This window comes from Heliconius melpomene, chromosome 13, assembly GCF_056956725.1.
Source record: "Heliconius melpomene rosina isolate 202511_hmr_F chromosome 13, ASM5695672v1, whole genome shotgun sequence".
Classification (NCBI taxonomy): Eukaryota; Metazoa; Arthropoda; class Insecta; order Lepidoptera; family Nymphalidae; genus Heliconius; species Heliconius melpomene.
In genome coordinates this window covers 8,984,014-9,003,438 of record NC_140401.1, presented here as the reverse complement: position 1 = coordinate 9,003,438, position 19,425 = coordinate 8,984,014, and the positions used below count along the sequence as shown (strand labels likewise).

The 19,425-nt window shown below is 32.8% G+C and overlaps 1 protein-coding gene across 2 annotated transcripts in view; it reads left to right on the top strand.

Moving 5' to 3' along the window:
* Positions 1-19,425, top strand: part of LOC146532863 (putative peptidoglycan muropeptide transporter SLC46) — a 62,811-nt gene that overhangs the window by 33,073 nt on the left and 10,313 nt on the right. The window contains exons 1-2 of one of the 2 annotated variants that reach the window (XM_085196050.1): positions 14,867-15,983; positions 19,167-19,326. In XM_085196050.1, coding sequence (XP_085052176.1) covers positions 15,201-15,983; positions 19,167-19,326 — 943 coding nt within the window. In that variant the 5' untranslated portion in view covers positions 14,867-15,200. Of the gene's footprint in view, positions 1-14,866; positions 15,984-19,166; positions 19,327-19,425 lie in introns of those variants that run through there. The other variant, XM_085196051.1, reaches the window with a different exon arrangement.

Below are 19,425 nucleotides of genomic sequence, written 5' to 3'. Positions count from 1 at the left end.
AATCAAATATTATTCTTACTAATGTATATTTTTATATTATATCAATTAGTAACAAGATATTGACGTATATTTGCTTCAATAGACGTGTCGACATTGTGTAATGGCTTGAAGTCGTGTGTAATATAAAAAAAAAATACCTAAATTCTAATGGAAAATATTCATCATTGTTGCTGTTTTAAATAAATGTAAAAATTGAATTGCCTACCATATCGGAGGCCGTCACACCCTGATGCCGCTGCGCTACAACGGCCTAAACAGCCTTACAGCGTAAAGCTAAAAAAAGATATAACATTACAAAGTTCAAAAAAGAAAAGTTCAATAGAATACCACCAGCAAATAATATTTTTACATAAAAACTCAGTTCAAATAAAAATTTACGTCCCATGTTTACTGTATCCAGTGGAAGCAAATATTTGTTTAAATATGACGTATGTCTTAGGACGAAGCCTGAGAGTAAGGCGGGGGGGTAAATAAGGCGGCTCCTGGATGCTGTGTCCGGGACCGATCCTATAAATCCCTTTATCGTGAAAGACTTGTAGTAAACTGAAAATAAAAATATCCAGCTTTTGCTAGTTAAACAATTTTATGAAGTAAATACTAGTTGTTTTGTACTTATATGCGTTACTAGCGGCCCGACCGCGGCTTCGTCTGCGTGAACTACGTTATCATTAATTTCTGTCTCCATGGCTACGTCCTAGTGACGTCTATGCAAAATTTGATACTCCTAGCATTTGTAGTAACGAAGTTTCATACAAAATTTCAACCCCAAAAGCAACCCCTTAGAAGTCGCATATTGCAAATTAACGTCTTAGCGAGCACCTACGTCCTATAAGTAACTCCTATGCAAAATTTGAGATTCCTAGCACATGTCGTTTCTGAGATTTCGTGATGAGTGAGAGTGACCTTTCGATTTTATATATATATATAGGTATGGATAACACAGTCGCAGTTCATTATAACAGATGTATATTTGAGATAATGTAATGACTGTAAATACAATTTCCACCTAGAAGAATGATTCTTAACAAAGTATAAAATAAAGCCCGATAAGCATTTAGATTCGATGTTCTGTAATCGCGACGGTTTGGTTGTGAGTTCGATTCCCACTCGACGAGAAACAAATGTTAATATTGATATACTAAATAACAAATTGTTATTTAATATATCAATATTAACATATATATATTATTTGATATACTAAATAACATTTTAAATTTAATTAAAAGAAATCTTTAAAAATTAATTAAGTACTGAATCAAAACATCCTAAATTACTCAGCCGTGTTTATAAAATAAATTACTAAGGCTTCCCGTACCTCATGTCTTGAATGTTAAAAAAAAGAAATCGTTCATTAAGAGATTTCGTGCCTGCGGTAAAAAGAAAAAGTAAAGAGTTTGTAATAAATAAACATGTATAGTGAATATTATACATGTTAAGTATTTTTACTAACTTATCAATAAACATTTAGATTACTTAGCATAAACAGAGGCCTAGGTGGTGCATGGCCACAAGTTCGCGACTGTAAACGCGATGGTTGTGGGTTCAAGTCCCACTCGGGGGAATGAAATATTGGGGAATGAAATATTCAGTGTTTTCATTTCTTCGCTCTGATGTCGAGGCGAAAGCATGGGTTCCGCCACTCAAAACGCAATGCCTGGAGAATTTGGCGAAATGGGGTTTTCTTTTTCTAACGGAAGCTAAAAAAAACCCGCTTTAATTCTAGCAGGGTAACCAGCCGAATATTATGGTAAGTCAGCTAGAGCTACAGATTAAATAAAAAATAATATAATAAGCCCCTTATTATAAAAAAAATAAACCTTCCAAAATTTTCATAGAATATTATAACTTTCATTATATTATTCTCGCACCAAAAATAACACAGTGCTTAACAAACAACTTATCTAACCGAATTGGAATATCTATCGCAAATTATTCGTTTCTATTTATTCCTCACTTCTTATCCTTTTTATTACTTCGTGTCAGATAAACTTACAAGCAACAAGTTATACGTAATAAGCGTTCAGCCCCAGGGCTGGCTGGGAGCCTTGGGATCCTTGGGATTTGTCCCCGTATGACGTCCGGGATCGGATTTACTCAAACTAGGGACGTACCCATCAGTCAACGGTAATCCCGCCAGCGAATACACCAAATAGGTAAATTTAATTTTATACAGACTGTATTTAATGCGGCTTTTATGTAGATATGTATATATTTATAAGTAGGTTTATGATTATAATTCCATATAATGTTTTAAAATGACAGCCAAAGCTTTTAAGCCAAATTCTATGGAGGATAAGAGAAAACGAAGGTATAACATTTATTTTATAATTGTACTTGTACCTTTGCTGTTTGTTGTATGACCTTTTTTTGTGGGAAGCTGGGAACCTAGTGTTAAAACACTGGAAAACGGAACGTGGAATTCGGCTCATTAAAACACTTCCATTTTTCACTTTCCGCCAAATTCTAAATGAAAATATTATGGCCTCAATAAATATGTATAAAAAAATAATTATCCGAAAAAAGATAAAAAATATTTTCCATTTTCTAATTTCCAAAAACAAGATTTTAAAAGACAAAGCAATGTAAACATTTAAAAGATAAAAGAATCAATAAGCAACCTAAAATTTACGACACTACGCTCATTCTCGCTCCGTTTACCACAAGCGTCCTCTAAGTACAGTAAAACACGTACACCTTTAAGAGGCAAACAAATATATTAGTTTACGAGGATCGTAGATACAATTTAAATTTGGTCGGGTAAAGTGGTGGTAGTATGTAGCGGGAAGAGATGGGAAATGTTCAAAGTTATCCAAGTTTGTTTTGACTTCTGTGTATTTAGCTCGGCGATCGGTGGGGGGGTTATCCTTTATAGAGCTAAGAAAGTTTATTATCGAGTGCACCGTTTGTTAAGTAAGCTGATGAAGTGAATGTATAAGTTTCTATACTCAACCAGTAAGCGAATGTTATTAGTTTAAGATCTGAAGTAGAGAAATAGCAGGAGTCTAAATTAGGCGTTTGGAACTTGAACCTGCAATCAAATTAAATAATAAAAGTTTAATATTCGTATGTAGATGTATGTATGTATAGTTATTTAAACTTACATTTTTTCAATTTGAAATCCATATGCGATATATTATGTATAAATTATCTACGGTAATTCTGGTTGAAACAGTTTAAATTATAAATATTTACTTATTGTACAAAATTTAAAAGTTTTTAAAATAAAAAAAACACTAGTAGTTTCTATAAAACTAATCAACAGCACAGATACCCGCCATACATTCGTACATACATACATATAAATCCATATTTCCATGGAACACGACCTGTCGCAAACGTCTGCACAGCGATCTCAGATTACCTCGTATCCTTATAATCCTATCCAATCGGGCCGGGCTTTGCTTACGGTGTGCTTATATGATGTTTGGAAAGCTATACACTTACGAGGGTTACGAACGTTTCAAAATTTCCCCCGTAAGGAGCATGATTTTACGTTACTGCCAACTTAATGGAACAATTTTAATGAAAATTCCTTTGAAAATACACGAGAGTGTGACGACATTTTGGTATTCATTACGTATAAATGGAAACTGATTTGTTTTTGTATAAAACTCGTCCACGCTTTCAAGTTTGTGTGTAGGATTATTCTATACCACTAGGACTTTATGCGATGCATCAATGTAAAACATGTTAGGCTAACATTGTTAGCCATTGCATCGTGGTGCAATTATGGCTTGATGATTTATAGAATCTGAATTAAAAATAATTATAAAATCAGTACAAGCAAAAAGTTCCTTGTCTGTGTTTTACCGTATACATTTCAGAGAGTGTACCCTTGATTTGCATAGCCTAATTCCCCCAGCCCCTTTTTACCATAGAACTTCTAGGAATACAGCTTCACGCCATCCTTACATGATAGAAGTTCCTACCGTACGAACGAAACGCTTTGAGGCTACATTCTTTATCCGCACTGTGAGAGATTGGAACTCATTGTCGGCATCTGTATTTCCTATGAGGGTCTCCAAAAACAGAGTCAATAGGTACTTACTAGGCAAGCATGCACCATCGTAGATCGCATCAACGCTCACCAGACTTGATGCGGTCATACGCAAGCCTATTCAATATAAAAAAAACACATAACATTTAGTTCCGCCACCCAACACGCAATATCCCAAAAAATGTGCAGAAAAAGCGACGAAGTGTCTTGACACTAGGTTAGTCTATGCATACCTATATATGGGATACAACGTGAGCCTAAAAAAACAATCAAAGTATTTGTCACGTTTTAAATTGACATCAAAAAAATATTCACTGAAATATCGTATCCAACATCGATATTCATTCGTTTCGTTCATTAATTTTGTTACAAACAACACTTAAGCCACGAGAAGCGTAGAAAAATATATTTATAATGAGTTCAAGAGTTAAACGCTAATAAGCTGGAAAGTCAGTTGTATGGAGTCGTGGGAGCTCGGGTAGAAAATTATTGTTTGCTTTAATTTCTCGTCATTGCTTGTTCTTGGTCTATATAATAAAAAAATATAAGGTATACTTACTACTTAAACCTTAGATGTAAGGTAAGGTAGTTATAAACTAAAATGTAAACAACCGATTAGTATTATCACTTGGTAAAAAAAATAATAAATCGAGCGTTATGTTGGATATCATAGTTTTTGAGCTTCAAGCACTGTATTTTCCAGTTTCCACCTTCCACTACGCTCTGGCAACACTACAAATGGAAATCGCACTCGTAACTTTTACAGACTAACACTGTTCTCTCAGCATGGTCTTAATATCTATATTTTACTATTCAATCAACAATGAAAATCATTATATTACTAAAAATATGATTGTTAAATAAAAAATATAATTAGGTTTCAGAAGTGACGTGCTTTTAACCAATTCACAATATTTATTAATTAAAACATTTAAATTACTTTATAACTTGCTAATAATGAGCTATTAACAACCTACTAACAAATCACATCGACTACAACCTCAAGTATGTGAGGGCCAAATATGTCTTCCCGCTTAAATTAGTAACTTAATAACAAAATGTTCTGTTCTGTTCTTTCTAATATGGCGTTCCGAGCGTGCCAGTTGAGCACAAAATCACTTCGCCAGTGTCACGTTGAATGGAGAACTCACGAAAGAGGTTGTACGGTAAAAAAAGAGAAATAATATTACACAACAGATGAAAGAATGAAAATAGCGGGCATTTTGACATTGACAGTGACATTGACACATTGCAGTACTATATTTGACAGTTGACATTTGTAGCACGGAAGTCTCCTAAGTATATACTAATTCAGTTTCAGTAGTAACCTAAGAGTTACGACTTTAATTCGATAAAAAAAAACATACAATCGAATTGATAACCTCCTTTTCTTACAGAAGTCGGTTAATAAAATAAAACAGTAAAGTGTGGAACGGAGTGTCTCAACACTAGATCCCTCTACCTACCCTGGTATACGCGGGATACAGCGTGAAGCTAAAAAAAAGAAAATATAACAGAAATCGACAAACTATGAACATCTGTAACATATAATATGTAGCTACAATCCTAACACGCCCGGTTACAGGGCACAGCTCGTGCTTGCATGCAGATTAGATATGTCATACGTCTGTCAGAGTAACTTAATTATAATTCCCGCCAGAGGGCAGCGGCCATTTCCTGTGTATTTCGTGTTTGCTGAGAATATTGTCGGACGCCATTCAGGCACCGTGCTCATGTCGGCGAGTGTTTAATAGTGGGTGTCTGCGTGCTAAGCAAGGGAATCGACAACTAGAGAGTTTGGCGATACGCGGCGTTGAGTATTTGAGATGTTCCTGATTAAACAGAATGGTTATGGGTTCATTTGAGTGAATATATATTATTGGAGTTTTTTAATTTTGGCTTTTTATATAGTGGTATTTGGTATTGCCAACTAAAGCATAGAAAATAAAATGGTAATGACGTATTTATACTTTTTAAAATAGGAGGAGGAGGAGGACGCATTAAAAATTAGCAAAATCGTTATTGTATTAAATGAGTGATTATCTATCAAGCTGTTTATGACAAATAATTGTTTAATTGCTAATAAATATTTCTTGAATAAAAATACTAAGTAACTTTTATTAACCAAAACCTTGTAGAAAAATAAAATTAACTTCTAATTTTCGAAAGACAAAATGTACAAGTAATAACCATTCTTACAAAGTGACAAATCGATAATGTCGTTCATCCCATGAAGAGATAAACAAACAATTTTGAAAGTATCAACTGTTGTTTATTTTGTTCTAAAGTGTTATGTACTTCCTTAGCTACTTTACTGTAACCAGGAACATTCATCGAAGATGAAATTCGAATACAGAAAAATAAGATAAGTCAAAACAAGAACGTCACGTTACGTTTTAACAATAATAAAAGAATTACAGCAAAATAAAAAAATCTTATTTGGATCTTAATTGATGTAGTGTATAAGAGAAACGTAAAAAAAAATAAAGCGAAAAGTTGGACTAGTCCATATCATTTTAATTATTGTCCGTATTCCGTTCTCTTTTAATTATATGTCAACGGGAAGTAGGTAACAGTTGGCAAACTTGCATATGCCCGCAATTTTATTTTGTAAAGATGAAAATGAACTGCTATTATAAGTTTGTAATGGTTTTTCTTTTATTATTTATTTATCTAGTCAATTCTATAAATTGTATACCGATAAATGATGAATATTCGATTTTTTTCCCTTAATTTGCGCAGTAAGATCTCACTTTTTGCCCAATTCTGTGATTTCAGAAAAGTATAACTATAAGTTTTGATTATCACTTTAGGCATTATTTCAGCCGTTTTCTTGACTATTTAATATATTTAAGGTTCTTGATTGTAAGTACAAAATAAAACATAAAAAAATAAATAAAGTAACAATATTAATTACAGAAATATATTTTTATTAATGTTACAAATATTAATGATGTTAATAAAACTGTATGACATAAGCTATTAATAATTTGATAAAGCACTCTTGTCTTGGAATATATTTAAGCTCTTATAAATGAGGGTCTCTGAGATTGGATTGCGAATACATACATACATATACACATAACCCTACTTAGTGTGGGCTGTTCTACCCACAATATTAGTCGAGACGAATGCTTTATATAATTTTATATTATTTTCAAAATAATTTCATGACAAAATTTTAGTTCTACATTTTGCTGGTATTCTTAACCAAATTTTTTGATTGTTGCGTGCTTCAGTTACCTGGTATTATTTTTCTTATTCCGTTACCCTTATATCCACAAAATAATTAGAGCAAAATTATTCATATATTATCAAAGTAAGCAAAAGGTACGTTTATGCTTTTTCCTCCATAACAGGATAGGAAGAGAGAACTTAGTGTTAAGGAACTGCGTTCTCCACTTCCCATCTAAGTTTCTAGTCATTGCGTGTCGAATGGCGGAATTCCATGGAGCCTCCGCTTATAATAGAGGGCATATCACCTAATAATAAAAATATTTTTGATTTCATTGTATTTTAAATTCATTTAGATTATACGTAGATCGAGAAGAAACCAATTATTTTCAGTTACATATTCTGTCTCCATCTCACAAAACATAATTTGAAAGAAGAAACTGAAGTTACCATAGCACTTGCTAAATACAAAATAAGAAAATAATAATTATAAGTTTAGAAGCAAAACAATATAACGTAAACGAACGATTATCGAGAACGGGAGGGAAGCGTCCAACCGAAATGGATATTTTCCAAACTCGACTCATCACGCCAACTTATTTACTTCATCTGTCGAAATTGCGACACATGCGGCTTTCCGAGTCTTAATTAAGTTGACTACAAAATACAAGGTTTGTACATTTCTCGTCAACTTTTTTGTATAGTGTCGAATATTTTAGCTTTTGACTTATAATATAAAAAATGTTTTAAAAACCTTACCGAAGAGTAGGTAGAACGGGTTAATTAATAGGTAATATTTAATTTCCTCAGCTTTCTGTCTGATTCCCATTCGGGGTAGTGAAATATTTAATATTTTAATTTCTTCACTCTTGTAACGAGGCAAAGCGCGGCGTTGAGAACTGCAACTCAACACGCAACGCCGTTAAAAAAAAGATGTTGATAAAAGATATTTTCACCCTGCTCTGAAGTCATCGAAAATAATGTTGTTAACGTGTAATTATTTTGGACACTAAAACTGAAGAGCTTTGATCTTTAACTGTTTGCTTAAAATCCCATAATAATTAAAGCTTAAACTTAAAAGCCCCTTAGAATTTTCTATGTAAAATAGTCAAAGGGATGTCTACGGCTCTTTGACTATTTGGCATATAAAATTATAACGGGATTTTGTAGGAACAAAATAAAGCCTTTGTTACGTGTTATATGATTGTAATTTTAAACATTTTTTCTAGTTTTATACGGGATACATCCCGTATAAAAAGCAAGGTAGGCAGAGGGAAACTGGAAACCTAGTGTTAAGACATTTCGTTCCTCATAAAGAAAGAAAATATTGAATTTCCTTATCTTAACCCCTTCTATGCAGATTATGATTGGATTTGTCTCTTCATCAACAAAGACAATGAAGTCCTAGGCCGGCAGTTCGATCAATAAAGGCAAGCGCAAGCTGTATAAACGTGTATTACGCATCAGTACGGAAGGGGAGCAATCTCAATTTGGTAGCACGTAAACATGCTTTACGATCCGAACCCGGTGATGGATGCTGACCGCTGTGTGTAATGTATAATTGCATTTATATGTACAGTACAGTACAGATGACAAGTTTTGGCTCCTTGAAGTTAGGTTTTTGAACTTGCGCGCATTGTCCACTAGGGAAGAAAATAAGAAATATTCTAAACCTCAGAAGTGACTTGTCAACCGAATTTTTGACCTCAACCGAGGTTTTGTCTAAACTATGAAGTATTAAATTTACCATGCCTTTTCTGTGGATTTATCCCCGTGGTCAAATAGAAATAACTAAGAGCAGACTCACGAAAATTATAAGTGCCTGATAAAACAAATACTTTGGCTTTATAGTAATAGTACAGATATTATGTTTGTTATAACAAGGCCACTTATAAACGTGAACGTTACTTGAGGTATTATTATTTGACTATTTCATTTATTGTATGATTTGTTTGTAGTTTTCTACCTACTACCCTAATTTTTTGTTATATAACTATTGCATTATTTTATAAGAGAAAAACACTAGAACCTAGTGAAACAACACTAAGGTTAAGTTATTTTTGTTTAACGCCTCAAGCCTCAAAATTAGGAAAGTGATTGAACATGGGGATCGAAAGTATCTTAATGGGAACAGAGTGTCTTAATATTAAGTTCCTAGGTTCCCTCTATCTCTAACAACGAAGCAAAAAAAAAGTTTGTATGCTTCACCTAAGGCGAAAGTTAATAACGTTTGTTTGCTAATAATATAAAAAAAATGAGTCCTAATAATTTCAAACTCTATATCGTTAGAAAGTGTTTACATAGTCGGTTAATTGTTCAATAGAGTGAACTGTATGAGAGTCTATTAAGCGACCAAAGGGCAGCTACTTCAATTTGCTACCCCATAAACGTGGTTTACGAGGTGGACTTTGTGATACAACGGTCACTGCGGTGCGCTGTCAAATGTCGATTATTTTATAGAATACTAGTGGACCCGGACGCGGCTACGCCTGCTTCAACTATAAGAATATTTATTAAATATATTCATGAAATTATTTTCAATTCTCAATAGAATTAGTAAGAAAATATAAGCTTAAATAATCAAAAAGAATAATAAGTAGATACACATTATTAGAAAAAATTATCTGAGTTATTGAAATGAACCAACAAAAGGATTAAAAGTAACTAAAGGATAGGTATTCTTAATATTAGAAAAAGTACCTAAAGTTTTCCGTGTGTGCGTACATAGATATCGACTCTACGAAATAACTAAACATTTCTCTCTATTAAGCAGGATAATTTTAGCGGGCAATATCAAATAAAATAAGAAGAGAATCAAAGTGTATTTTAAATTAATTATAAACAACAAATAAAGTTCGAAAATGTATGAAAATTTATAAAACCATCAACGTCATCTGCCCGTTCGCGTCGGTCATACTCATAGTATGCCGCCCGAAGGTTAGGTCATTTGGAATCAGTGACATCTCCTTAATTATTTATTAGAATGTTATACAGTAAACTATAATTTCAATCTAGATAAAATGCTAAAAGTGACTATTATATTTATTTTCGGTCGCGTAGCAACGACGGTTGTTATTAACATGGCAGAATAAATTGCATGTCAAATTAGAATGTACTTTAAAATATATTAGTATATATGTGTAATGTAATGTTATATAGCCTATAGCACTTCTGAAGAATGCAGCTTTCATACAAAACAAAAACAATGAAAATCGGACCAGTAGATCCAAAGATCTTAGCGTTCAAACAAACAAACAAACAAACAAACAAACTCTTCCGCTTTATTATATTAGTATAGATATCTTTATTTGATACCACGACTGTACATATTAGATGTATAACGTGTGACTTTAACAGCAACAGCGGTTATGGGTTCTCACCCAATCGAATATGTTATTGGCGTAGATCTCCGCCTCTCTACACGCAATGTCTTGAAAATTGGCCGGAAAGTGTTAAACGAAGTGCCTTAACACTAGGTTCCCTTTGCATACCGTTTCATATATAGCTGGATCTATATCACGCTAATTTGAAGCTGACAAAATATTATAAAAATGTGTAGATTAATATTGAATTCGTTCATATGTATAATAAACGAGTTATAGTCTCCAGTTTTAATTGCGTAGACTGTAAAATAATGGTGAAAAATTAAATGGAACATGGGTACATCCAGTAGCTTTAGTTGTAGGTTGTTTTTTACTCAATCAGAGTAAGGAAAGAGTTTTATATACGAGTATATTGATAGCTCAGAATGTTGGATTGATTAGAAAAAGCTGAAAAACTTGATGTTATATATTGGCAAGTTTGAAAATTATTTTTGTATGTAAAGACATTTACAGTATTGCAGAAATTAACGATTTCAACATCATTAAAAATCGCTATAGATTGTTTTATTTGTTAACAAAATTAGCTAGCTTTTATATTTTTAGTTATATTTTTATAGCATAAAATATATTACCACGATTTCGTTAATTAAAGTGCAATTTGGACTGCTACCCGTGGTAATACTTAAGGAATATGATAAAATATATAACGTATGTTTAACATAAAAAGATTTGGCCCATATAAATGGCCCTTCCGTAGCCCTAGACACGAACTTGCTCATTGAGAACACTTAAGCACTCAACTACCCAATTAATTGCAGGTTATAGAATTATTACGGGCGGTTAAGCATCAGAATAAGCGCCTGTGAAGAAATTAATAGCAATACCTCTCAGCTTATTTATTGCCTTAGAAATTATATTGCGTTCAGTGTTTGTTAGTGATTTGGCGTTATTTATAGCTTACAAGTAAAATATTATATTTTTTGCTCTGATTTATGAATCAGAGCAAAAAATATGTTTTGTTTTACTTAAATAACTGAAACTGACATGGTAGGTACAATCGATACTATAAGATGAAAAACGAAAGAGATTTTTGGTCAAACGTGCAAATATCAGAAGTATTTTATTTATTTGAAAAAAATATTTTTTTATAGAGCAGTCAATTTATCGAGGAAGTATAATTATGTTATATTATATTAGATCACGTTAAACGTTTCGATGTCACCCATTGTTTCTACAATAAGAATAATCTGAGCACGTCGAATGTGTCATGTGTCACACTAAAAACTTAATTATTTTCATTTGGAAACGGAGGCGAAGACGCATGTTATAGCTGGTGCTATGACAAAGAGTCAAAATCATTATAATTATCTTTATATTTAATCATTATCTAACATTGTTTCTTTTCATTGCTTCACGCTGTATCTCACACATAGTAGGTAGAGGGAACCTGGGAATCTGCTGTTAAGACTCCGTTTCCGTTAAGGTACTTTCGTCCCCCATTTTCCATTGAATTTTGGTACGTTGCGTCTTGAGTGGTGGAATATGATTGGGAATCGCACACGTGCCCCTTCGCTACGACCAGTCATACCTCTAAGTACACACCTCTAGCGTTAAGACAAAGAATCAAAAAACATTATAACTATTTTTCCATTCAATTATTATCTCATATGAAAGACAAACACAACTTCCTGAACCAATATATAATATTTAATTTAATATCATCGAGATGCGGAAAGTGTCGTAAAAATAACGTGTCAGGTAAACACATAAAGCTAATAAGCCAACGATCACGTACTAACGATTTAGTGGGAAATGGCACAAAAGTTGGCGGTGCTACTAAATGAACTCAATTGGCTATGTTTAAACGTCTCTACGTGTGTCCTATGGGTGTTATTAGATAGAGGTAGATTAAAATGACGGTAGTAATTAACTGGTTGGTTAATTTATATAAAATTGGTAATTTAGTGGGAATATATAGTGGTTTTTAGTAAGTTGAAGACCTCGTAGCCTCGTAGCCCTGGAACTGCGTACAAGAGTAAATGATGGACGATGGTTGTGTGTTCCATCTCCAGTCATGGCAATCATTTTCATGTCCTCGCTCGCTAAAGTTAACACACAATGTTTTGGCACTAGGTTTTTATTACATATGCTCTCGTAGATCTACTCGTATATGTGGACAAATGTCATAAAAGGTATAAATTATAGTAGAATTTTTAACTTAATATAATATCTTAAAGTCGATATAATATTAAACTTTACCTTATTATAAAATTCATATAGTAATTTAATTTTTATAACATTAAAAGTTAAAATTTAAACTATACAGTGGCCATAATGAATTCAGCATTCTATCGGTTTTTATCAAATCCTTCAATAATTTCCAGACGATTTTCATTGGGTTTAAGAATATTAAGTTCGCTGAATGAGCACTGCGCCGTTAGCTCATCGAACTTTATGCAATAATTCCTTATGCATATTTCATATGAATAAATTATATGATGAAGTAGACGAGAAATGACTTATTACTTAACTGCAATATTTAGATTTTATTATTAGTTTTGAGGCTATTTTTTTTAAGTTATCTTGTTTAGGTCTTTATTGTTTGTGTGTTTTTATGCTTTTTTTGAATTGACCGAGTGAATCTAGCAAAAGATTACAATTTTTTTATTTAATACTTTTATTTAATTTATAGATTTATGAAACGTAGGTGAAAAGTAGTATGGTAGTTAGCCCAACTAGTAAGACATTGCGTGTTGAGTGGCGAAATTTAACGCCGTGCTTTGTGAAGAGCGAAGCGAGCGAAGAAATGATAATAAATATGTCTAACGATATCCCAATACACTATGATAGTCTCAAAAATAAACAGATTACTGGATTTCCAGGTTTCCTCTGCCTATCCTGCTATATTTGTGCGAGATACAGCGTGAAGCTAATTTCATTTGATTTTTATAAATATTTTCATGATAGGAACTTAAATTTAAAATTATAATTTCAATAGTTACACCACGATCGCTACCACAATACAAATACACTGGTATTGTATTGGAGCAAGAATGATGTACATTTTACATTTTCAAGCTGTTGCAATTCCATTGTTCCCAATATATTTATACAAGGGAAAACGTCGAGAAATTAAACTGTTCACCTACATACATACATTTCATGTATGAAAACGTTTATTCATAAAATTCATGTATGTATATAAACGCAATAAAATGAAGCCATTTGCGTGAAAACAAAAAGCGACGTCTATGATTTTTATACCAGTTTAATGGTGGTATAAATCAAAAAGATAAAATTGTATCATTCGTACCGTGTACAGGGCTCGAGCCCTTGAGGTATGTCGTTCCATTGTTATATTAAATGCTTTTATTCGATTGTTTAGAATGTCGTTAAAGAATAATTAATTTTTAAACTGTTTAAAGCAATTTTTATAGAGACCATAATTTTAAAGTTTTGTGTTATTAAATATATTAACGGTGATTGCCAGATATGACTTTTTTAAGATTGTTGGTATTATCTTGTTGTACTATGCATAATTCAATATTGCAAGAAAAAAAAGAAATTAAAGAGACTTAACAGACAAAAGTATACTAAAGTTTTTTATTGTACGTTGACTATATTAAAAGTACCTCTTTCTTTTTGTAAAAAGAAATCGGTTAAAATAGAATAAATAGCAAGTCATTGCCAAGACTTAGTCCAAGACGTCGATAAATTTGACCGTTGCCCTAAAAGGAAAACATTCATACCGGCTAATGTTTTCCCGCTGCCCTTTAATTATGTACCGCGTTTCCGGCCAGACATTTGTAACCAAATTACTGTCAGCTTACCACTTACATTTACAAATAGAGGGGAATTTTTCCCACAAGCCGATGTGCTTAGGTAGAACTTTTATTAAATTACTTTTTTATTACCGATCTATATGAATTAGAGTACTGTAAAGTTGATTTTTAAGGTAGCTACGAGAACACAGTATACTATCACTAGCTTCTCTCCTCTTACGATCGAATATAATATAGTAGAAATGTGAAAATTGTTTATACATACATTTTTATACTTATTTATTTAATATATTCACATACTAGGAAAAGTATTTAAAAATGTAATATATAAAAAATAAGTATAACAATTTAGCGGTAGCTCAACAAGAACGTTTGATTTAGTTGGCTGGAGCGCTACGACAATTTCGAGTCCTAAGTAAATTTATTAGAAAACATCCATCGTATAGCATCCATAGCGCCAGCCCACATAAAGCGTACCTTGACCGTGTATTAATAACAGAGAAGTACCCACTACTTCACAATGATGACAGGCACAGCTCTAATGGGATAAACGGTATACAGCAAGGTTGTGACGCCCCGTCCACGCAGTGCCGCGAACACTGCCGCTCTGAGGCGACACTACGCTAACAAATTGCTAAATGGAACCACTCGAACGCGTATCCGTTCAATCTACTTAAGACAAGAAGATTATCCAGTCTGTCCTAACCATTGCGGCACAACGGTGTCACTAATACTCTTTAAACATCCTAAGGAGCTAAAGCATTCTGTGTGAGAAAATGGAGTTCGATCCGTGACTTAATTCCAACTTTTCTATATAGATTATGACTTTTTTGACAACTGAAATCGACAATATGAGAGCAGCGAGTCTTTTTTATGGTAATATATTTGTTTTGAGTTCATTGGCTTAACAGAAAATCAGCAATCATGAATGGAGTCAGTGTTGCAGCTGAGAAAGCGACGGATGTGACAGCTAAAGAGACAAGGAAGAAGAGAGTGAGTGTTAGACAAAAGCTAATGCAAATTAGGTCCAATATAACAGTGGAACCGATAATCGCCTGTTATATTATGTCAAATGTGTTTTCTGGGCTTGCTGTTCAAAATCTCAATTTAGAAAAAGCATGTAGAGTTAACTTGGGCTACAGTGACGAAGTTTGCTCAGCACTAAATAGGCGGCAAACAGAAAACTACACGATGGAAGAATCGGAAGTGCAAAAATTGACAGCATCGGTGCAAGCGTGGAAAAATATCGTACAGACCGCATTCCCGTGCATTTTAGTTCTTTTCGTCGGTTCGTGGAGTGATAAAACAGGGAAGAGAAAAGCGTGCATCCTCTTGCCTATAGTTGGTGAGGTGTTGTGTTGTACGAGTTTCATATTAAACACATATTTCTTCTACGAATTACCTTTGGAGGTCACGGCCCTCTCAGATTTGTTTCCGTCGCTAACCGGTGGATGGATCACAGTTTGCGTTGGTGTATTCAGCTATATTGGTGACGTGACGACCAAAGAAATGAGGACATTTAGAGTAGGTGTTGCTAATTTGTGTATGTCTTTGGGAATACCAATTGGGATGTCACTTAGTGGAATCCTCTTGCAGCAAATTGGCTACTACGGCATCTTCCTTATATCTAACTGCTTATATTTAACAAGCCTGATTTACGGATATATTCGTCTCAAGGATCCAATCATACCACAGGAAAGACATAGAGTAAGTGATAAATTATAGTATTACTTAAAGTACTTAGTATTAACCTCAAAAAATATATTAATGAAGATATTTTTTTTAATATTTACTTTAAAATATAGAAAAAAAACAGAGTTTTATGTAATATCCTTTTGTTACTAAGCAAATGTATACTATTATATACAATTCTATATACATAAGACAAGACTTGAAATACATTTAACGAAACGAAAACGAAAACGTAGATCCCAATAAAAAGCGAAAGTTCGTAAAATATAAGCTTGTAAAGTTGGCAGCGCTAACAAGAAGTACTTAAACAAAGTTGAGACAGTATCGGAGCCAATTTAATCGGAAGTGTAGGGTTACTGGTAGACTAAGGTAGAGTTGAGGCCGTTCATCATTCGCCGGAGCCAGGTCCTACGTCTAAGTGATAAATTGCTCTGTGCCACTACGCAAATTCGAACGAGGGGAACATCGTAACGCAATCAGTGGTTTTCACGAGGCTCAGATAGGTGTCTGATAGGTCTGATGCGGGTGTCAATCTATTCCGATTGGCGCTGATGTTGTACGAATGATTTATTTTTTGGTTTCAATGAAAAATAGATATGGTAGCGCTTTTTGGTGGATTTGCACCGCCTGTTATCATGATTCAAATGTTATTCAAAAACGTATATTTGATACATAGTGGTGATTTTGTATCGGCATTTTTCAATGGAATTTTTATCTGTTTTAATGTAACTCGTTTGTATGTACATATTTTGTAGGTTTAAGGATTTTTTTTACTATATGTATAATGTCTCATTTAAATCTGTTTATGAATCTTTTTATTACCTTTAACAATTCTAATAATGTATTATATTCAAGCCAATTGTAATATACATTTTTTATCTTCCTAAAGAGCACGCATCGCGCGTAGGCAGACGAATCCTACAGGATTCGATATCTACAGATAACGCCTTGTATTTCAATTACCAGCCATTTTACAAATATTACGTTTTCAATATATATTTATATCTATTGCTATATTTTAATTTATATCAATCCAAAAAAATACACTAAAAAATGTAGATAGTCCCCTATTACTTATATAAATAAACAACGTCAATAATGCCTACAAACTGGAGTTGAAATTAACAAAATCCACGTACCAATTAAGTGAATTTTGTTAATTTCAACTTATCCCAGTAAATAAGTAAACAAAGTTATTTCCAATGTTATTGTTAGTTCCAACTGCATTAATTAATTAATATATACATACAAATATATCACAGCGTCTGTTTCGAGTCGTCGACTCTATTAAATGGATCTGTGAATGAAACTTAGTCGCATCCTAATAGTATTCTGGCGCAATTGTAATAGTACAATGCAAATTGAGTCATGTCTTTTACTATGGCTGGGAAGTTTGCATCTATAGACGAAATTGACTTGGAAATAAGTTTTTGTTAAATGTTCCTATGCTTCCTTCATCAATATTTATGGCATTATGAGGAATGTTAGTTATTTGGAATATGAGGTTTTTATTTTCATTATATTATTTCTAATACAGTCAATATTTAGGTTGTAAAGCTTGAAAAGTTAAATATAAAAATTGTATTTATATAGGAACATAAGTTTAGTTTTAAGTAATGTCTAAGGAAATACAAATGATGAAAAATTATAAGTCTGTAGAGTAAGAAATAATATTTAAAAATGCATATAATAGGCCTTTCTTGACGTATATAACGTATAGAATGTCTATTAAAGCCAACCATGTTCATTCACCTTTTGATGGGTTATCCATTGTACTCGCGGCCAGATTTACCTTAGGCACTCAGAATGTCATTTGTCATAAGCAACTTTTAGCTTTTTTTCAACTTCACGCATATATCACAGTAGCTAGAGGAAGTGTTAAGACACTCTGTTCGAGGTGCGCCAAATTCTAGAGGGGATAAATGAAAATATTAATAAAAAATTAATTCCCTTGAGTGGGAATCTAACCCACGACCTCTATATCGACTGCAGCGCAACCTAGCGAATCCAATAATGAAATTTAACTTGAAATTTTATTCAAATCGCTTTAGCCGTTTAGAAGGAAAAAGGGTGACAAACACACATAGAAAATAATAAACTATAAATATATATTTTTTTATACATACTCATAAACGTATAAACAGAAATACGTACATAATAATATAATTATACTATTGTATAATTGAAATGTAATTATACAATGCAAATATGGGTATGTCGTTTAGTTCTCACGCTAGAGTTTGAGTATTTGCTTATTAAGCATGGAGATTGTTTATTTGTTCTTCTATGTAAAGCATAAGTTTTAAATTTTACATGATAAATATATTAATTATATTTTAGTCATCTGTATGTAATATATATTTTTATATACATAAAAGATGTGGTTATTATTATATGTATTCGTATAAATATATATTTGTGATGTAGTTTCCAAGAGGCGCGGGTTTGAGTTACGTCTAAATTTTGGGGTGATAAATCGTTTGATAGAAAACCTAGGGAGATATGAGTTTTCTCCCTTATACTTAGTCTTGACATATATGTTGTTACAAGAAAAAAACAATATTTTTTATTGTAAGTAACATTTATTACTTACTATTACTGTGTGTTGGTTTAATTTAATAATATAAAACCATTAAAAATATTTGAAATTTATTCGAAGTTGTCTCCACTAGCTGCAATACAGTCCTTTAAAAGATTTGAAGCCTGTTATCAAAATCAACACGGCATTCTTTCTATGGAAAAAATCTAAAAATAAAAAACTTCAGCTTTTGTTTGTTTCTAACCAAGATTGTATTAGAGAAAGACTATTCTTGGTTATTGAACATGGTGTTGTTAAGGGACTTAACTACCTCTCACAAGTGTATCACATTTGTGCTGATGCTTTGATATCTTTTACACAAAACTGTGGCTCAGTCACTCCTTCATACCTAACACCCAACCAAACCTTCATTGAAGTCGAATAATAGTCACGTTGTACTCTTAAAACTAATTGGGGAGCTTTTTTAGAGCTTTCAGCATGAATTCGGTTATTTTGTTTGTTAAAATATTGTTCAATTGTAAAAATTGTTTCTTTCATATTGATTAAGAGAAAAAAAGTTTGTATATTATTCGTTTAAAACGTACATTCTCTAATAGTTTTACGAGATTAACAAAATTATAAATATATATATAATAATAAAATATATATTTATTTCATAGGAACAACCAGTAGGCTGCCGAGGATGGGTGTGCTCTTTCTTCGATGCCAGGCATGTAAGAGAAACGCTAACAGTCGCCTTCAGAAGCGGTCCTCGGCGGAGACGGCTACGAGTTTCCTTATTGATTGTCGTCGTTTGTGTTATATTCGGACCTTTACATGGTATGTTTTTCTTATAGTTTAACGCTGCATCCCGTAGGGTAGACAGAGGGAACCTACTGTCAAGACAATCCTTCTGATTTTCGACACATTGTGTGTTAA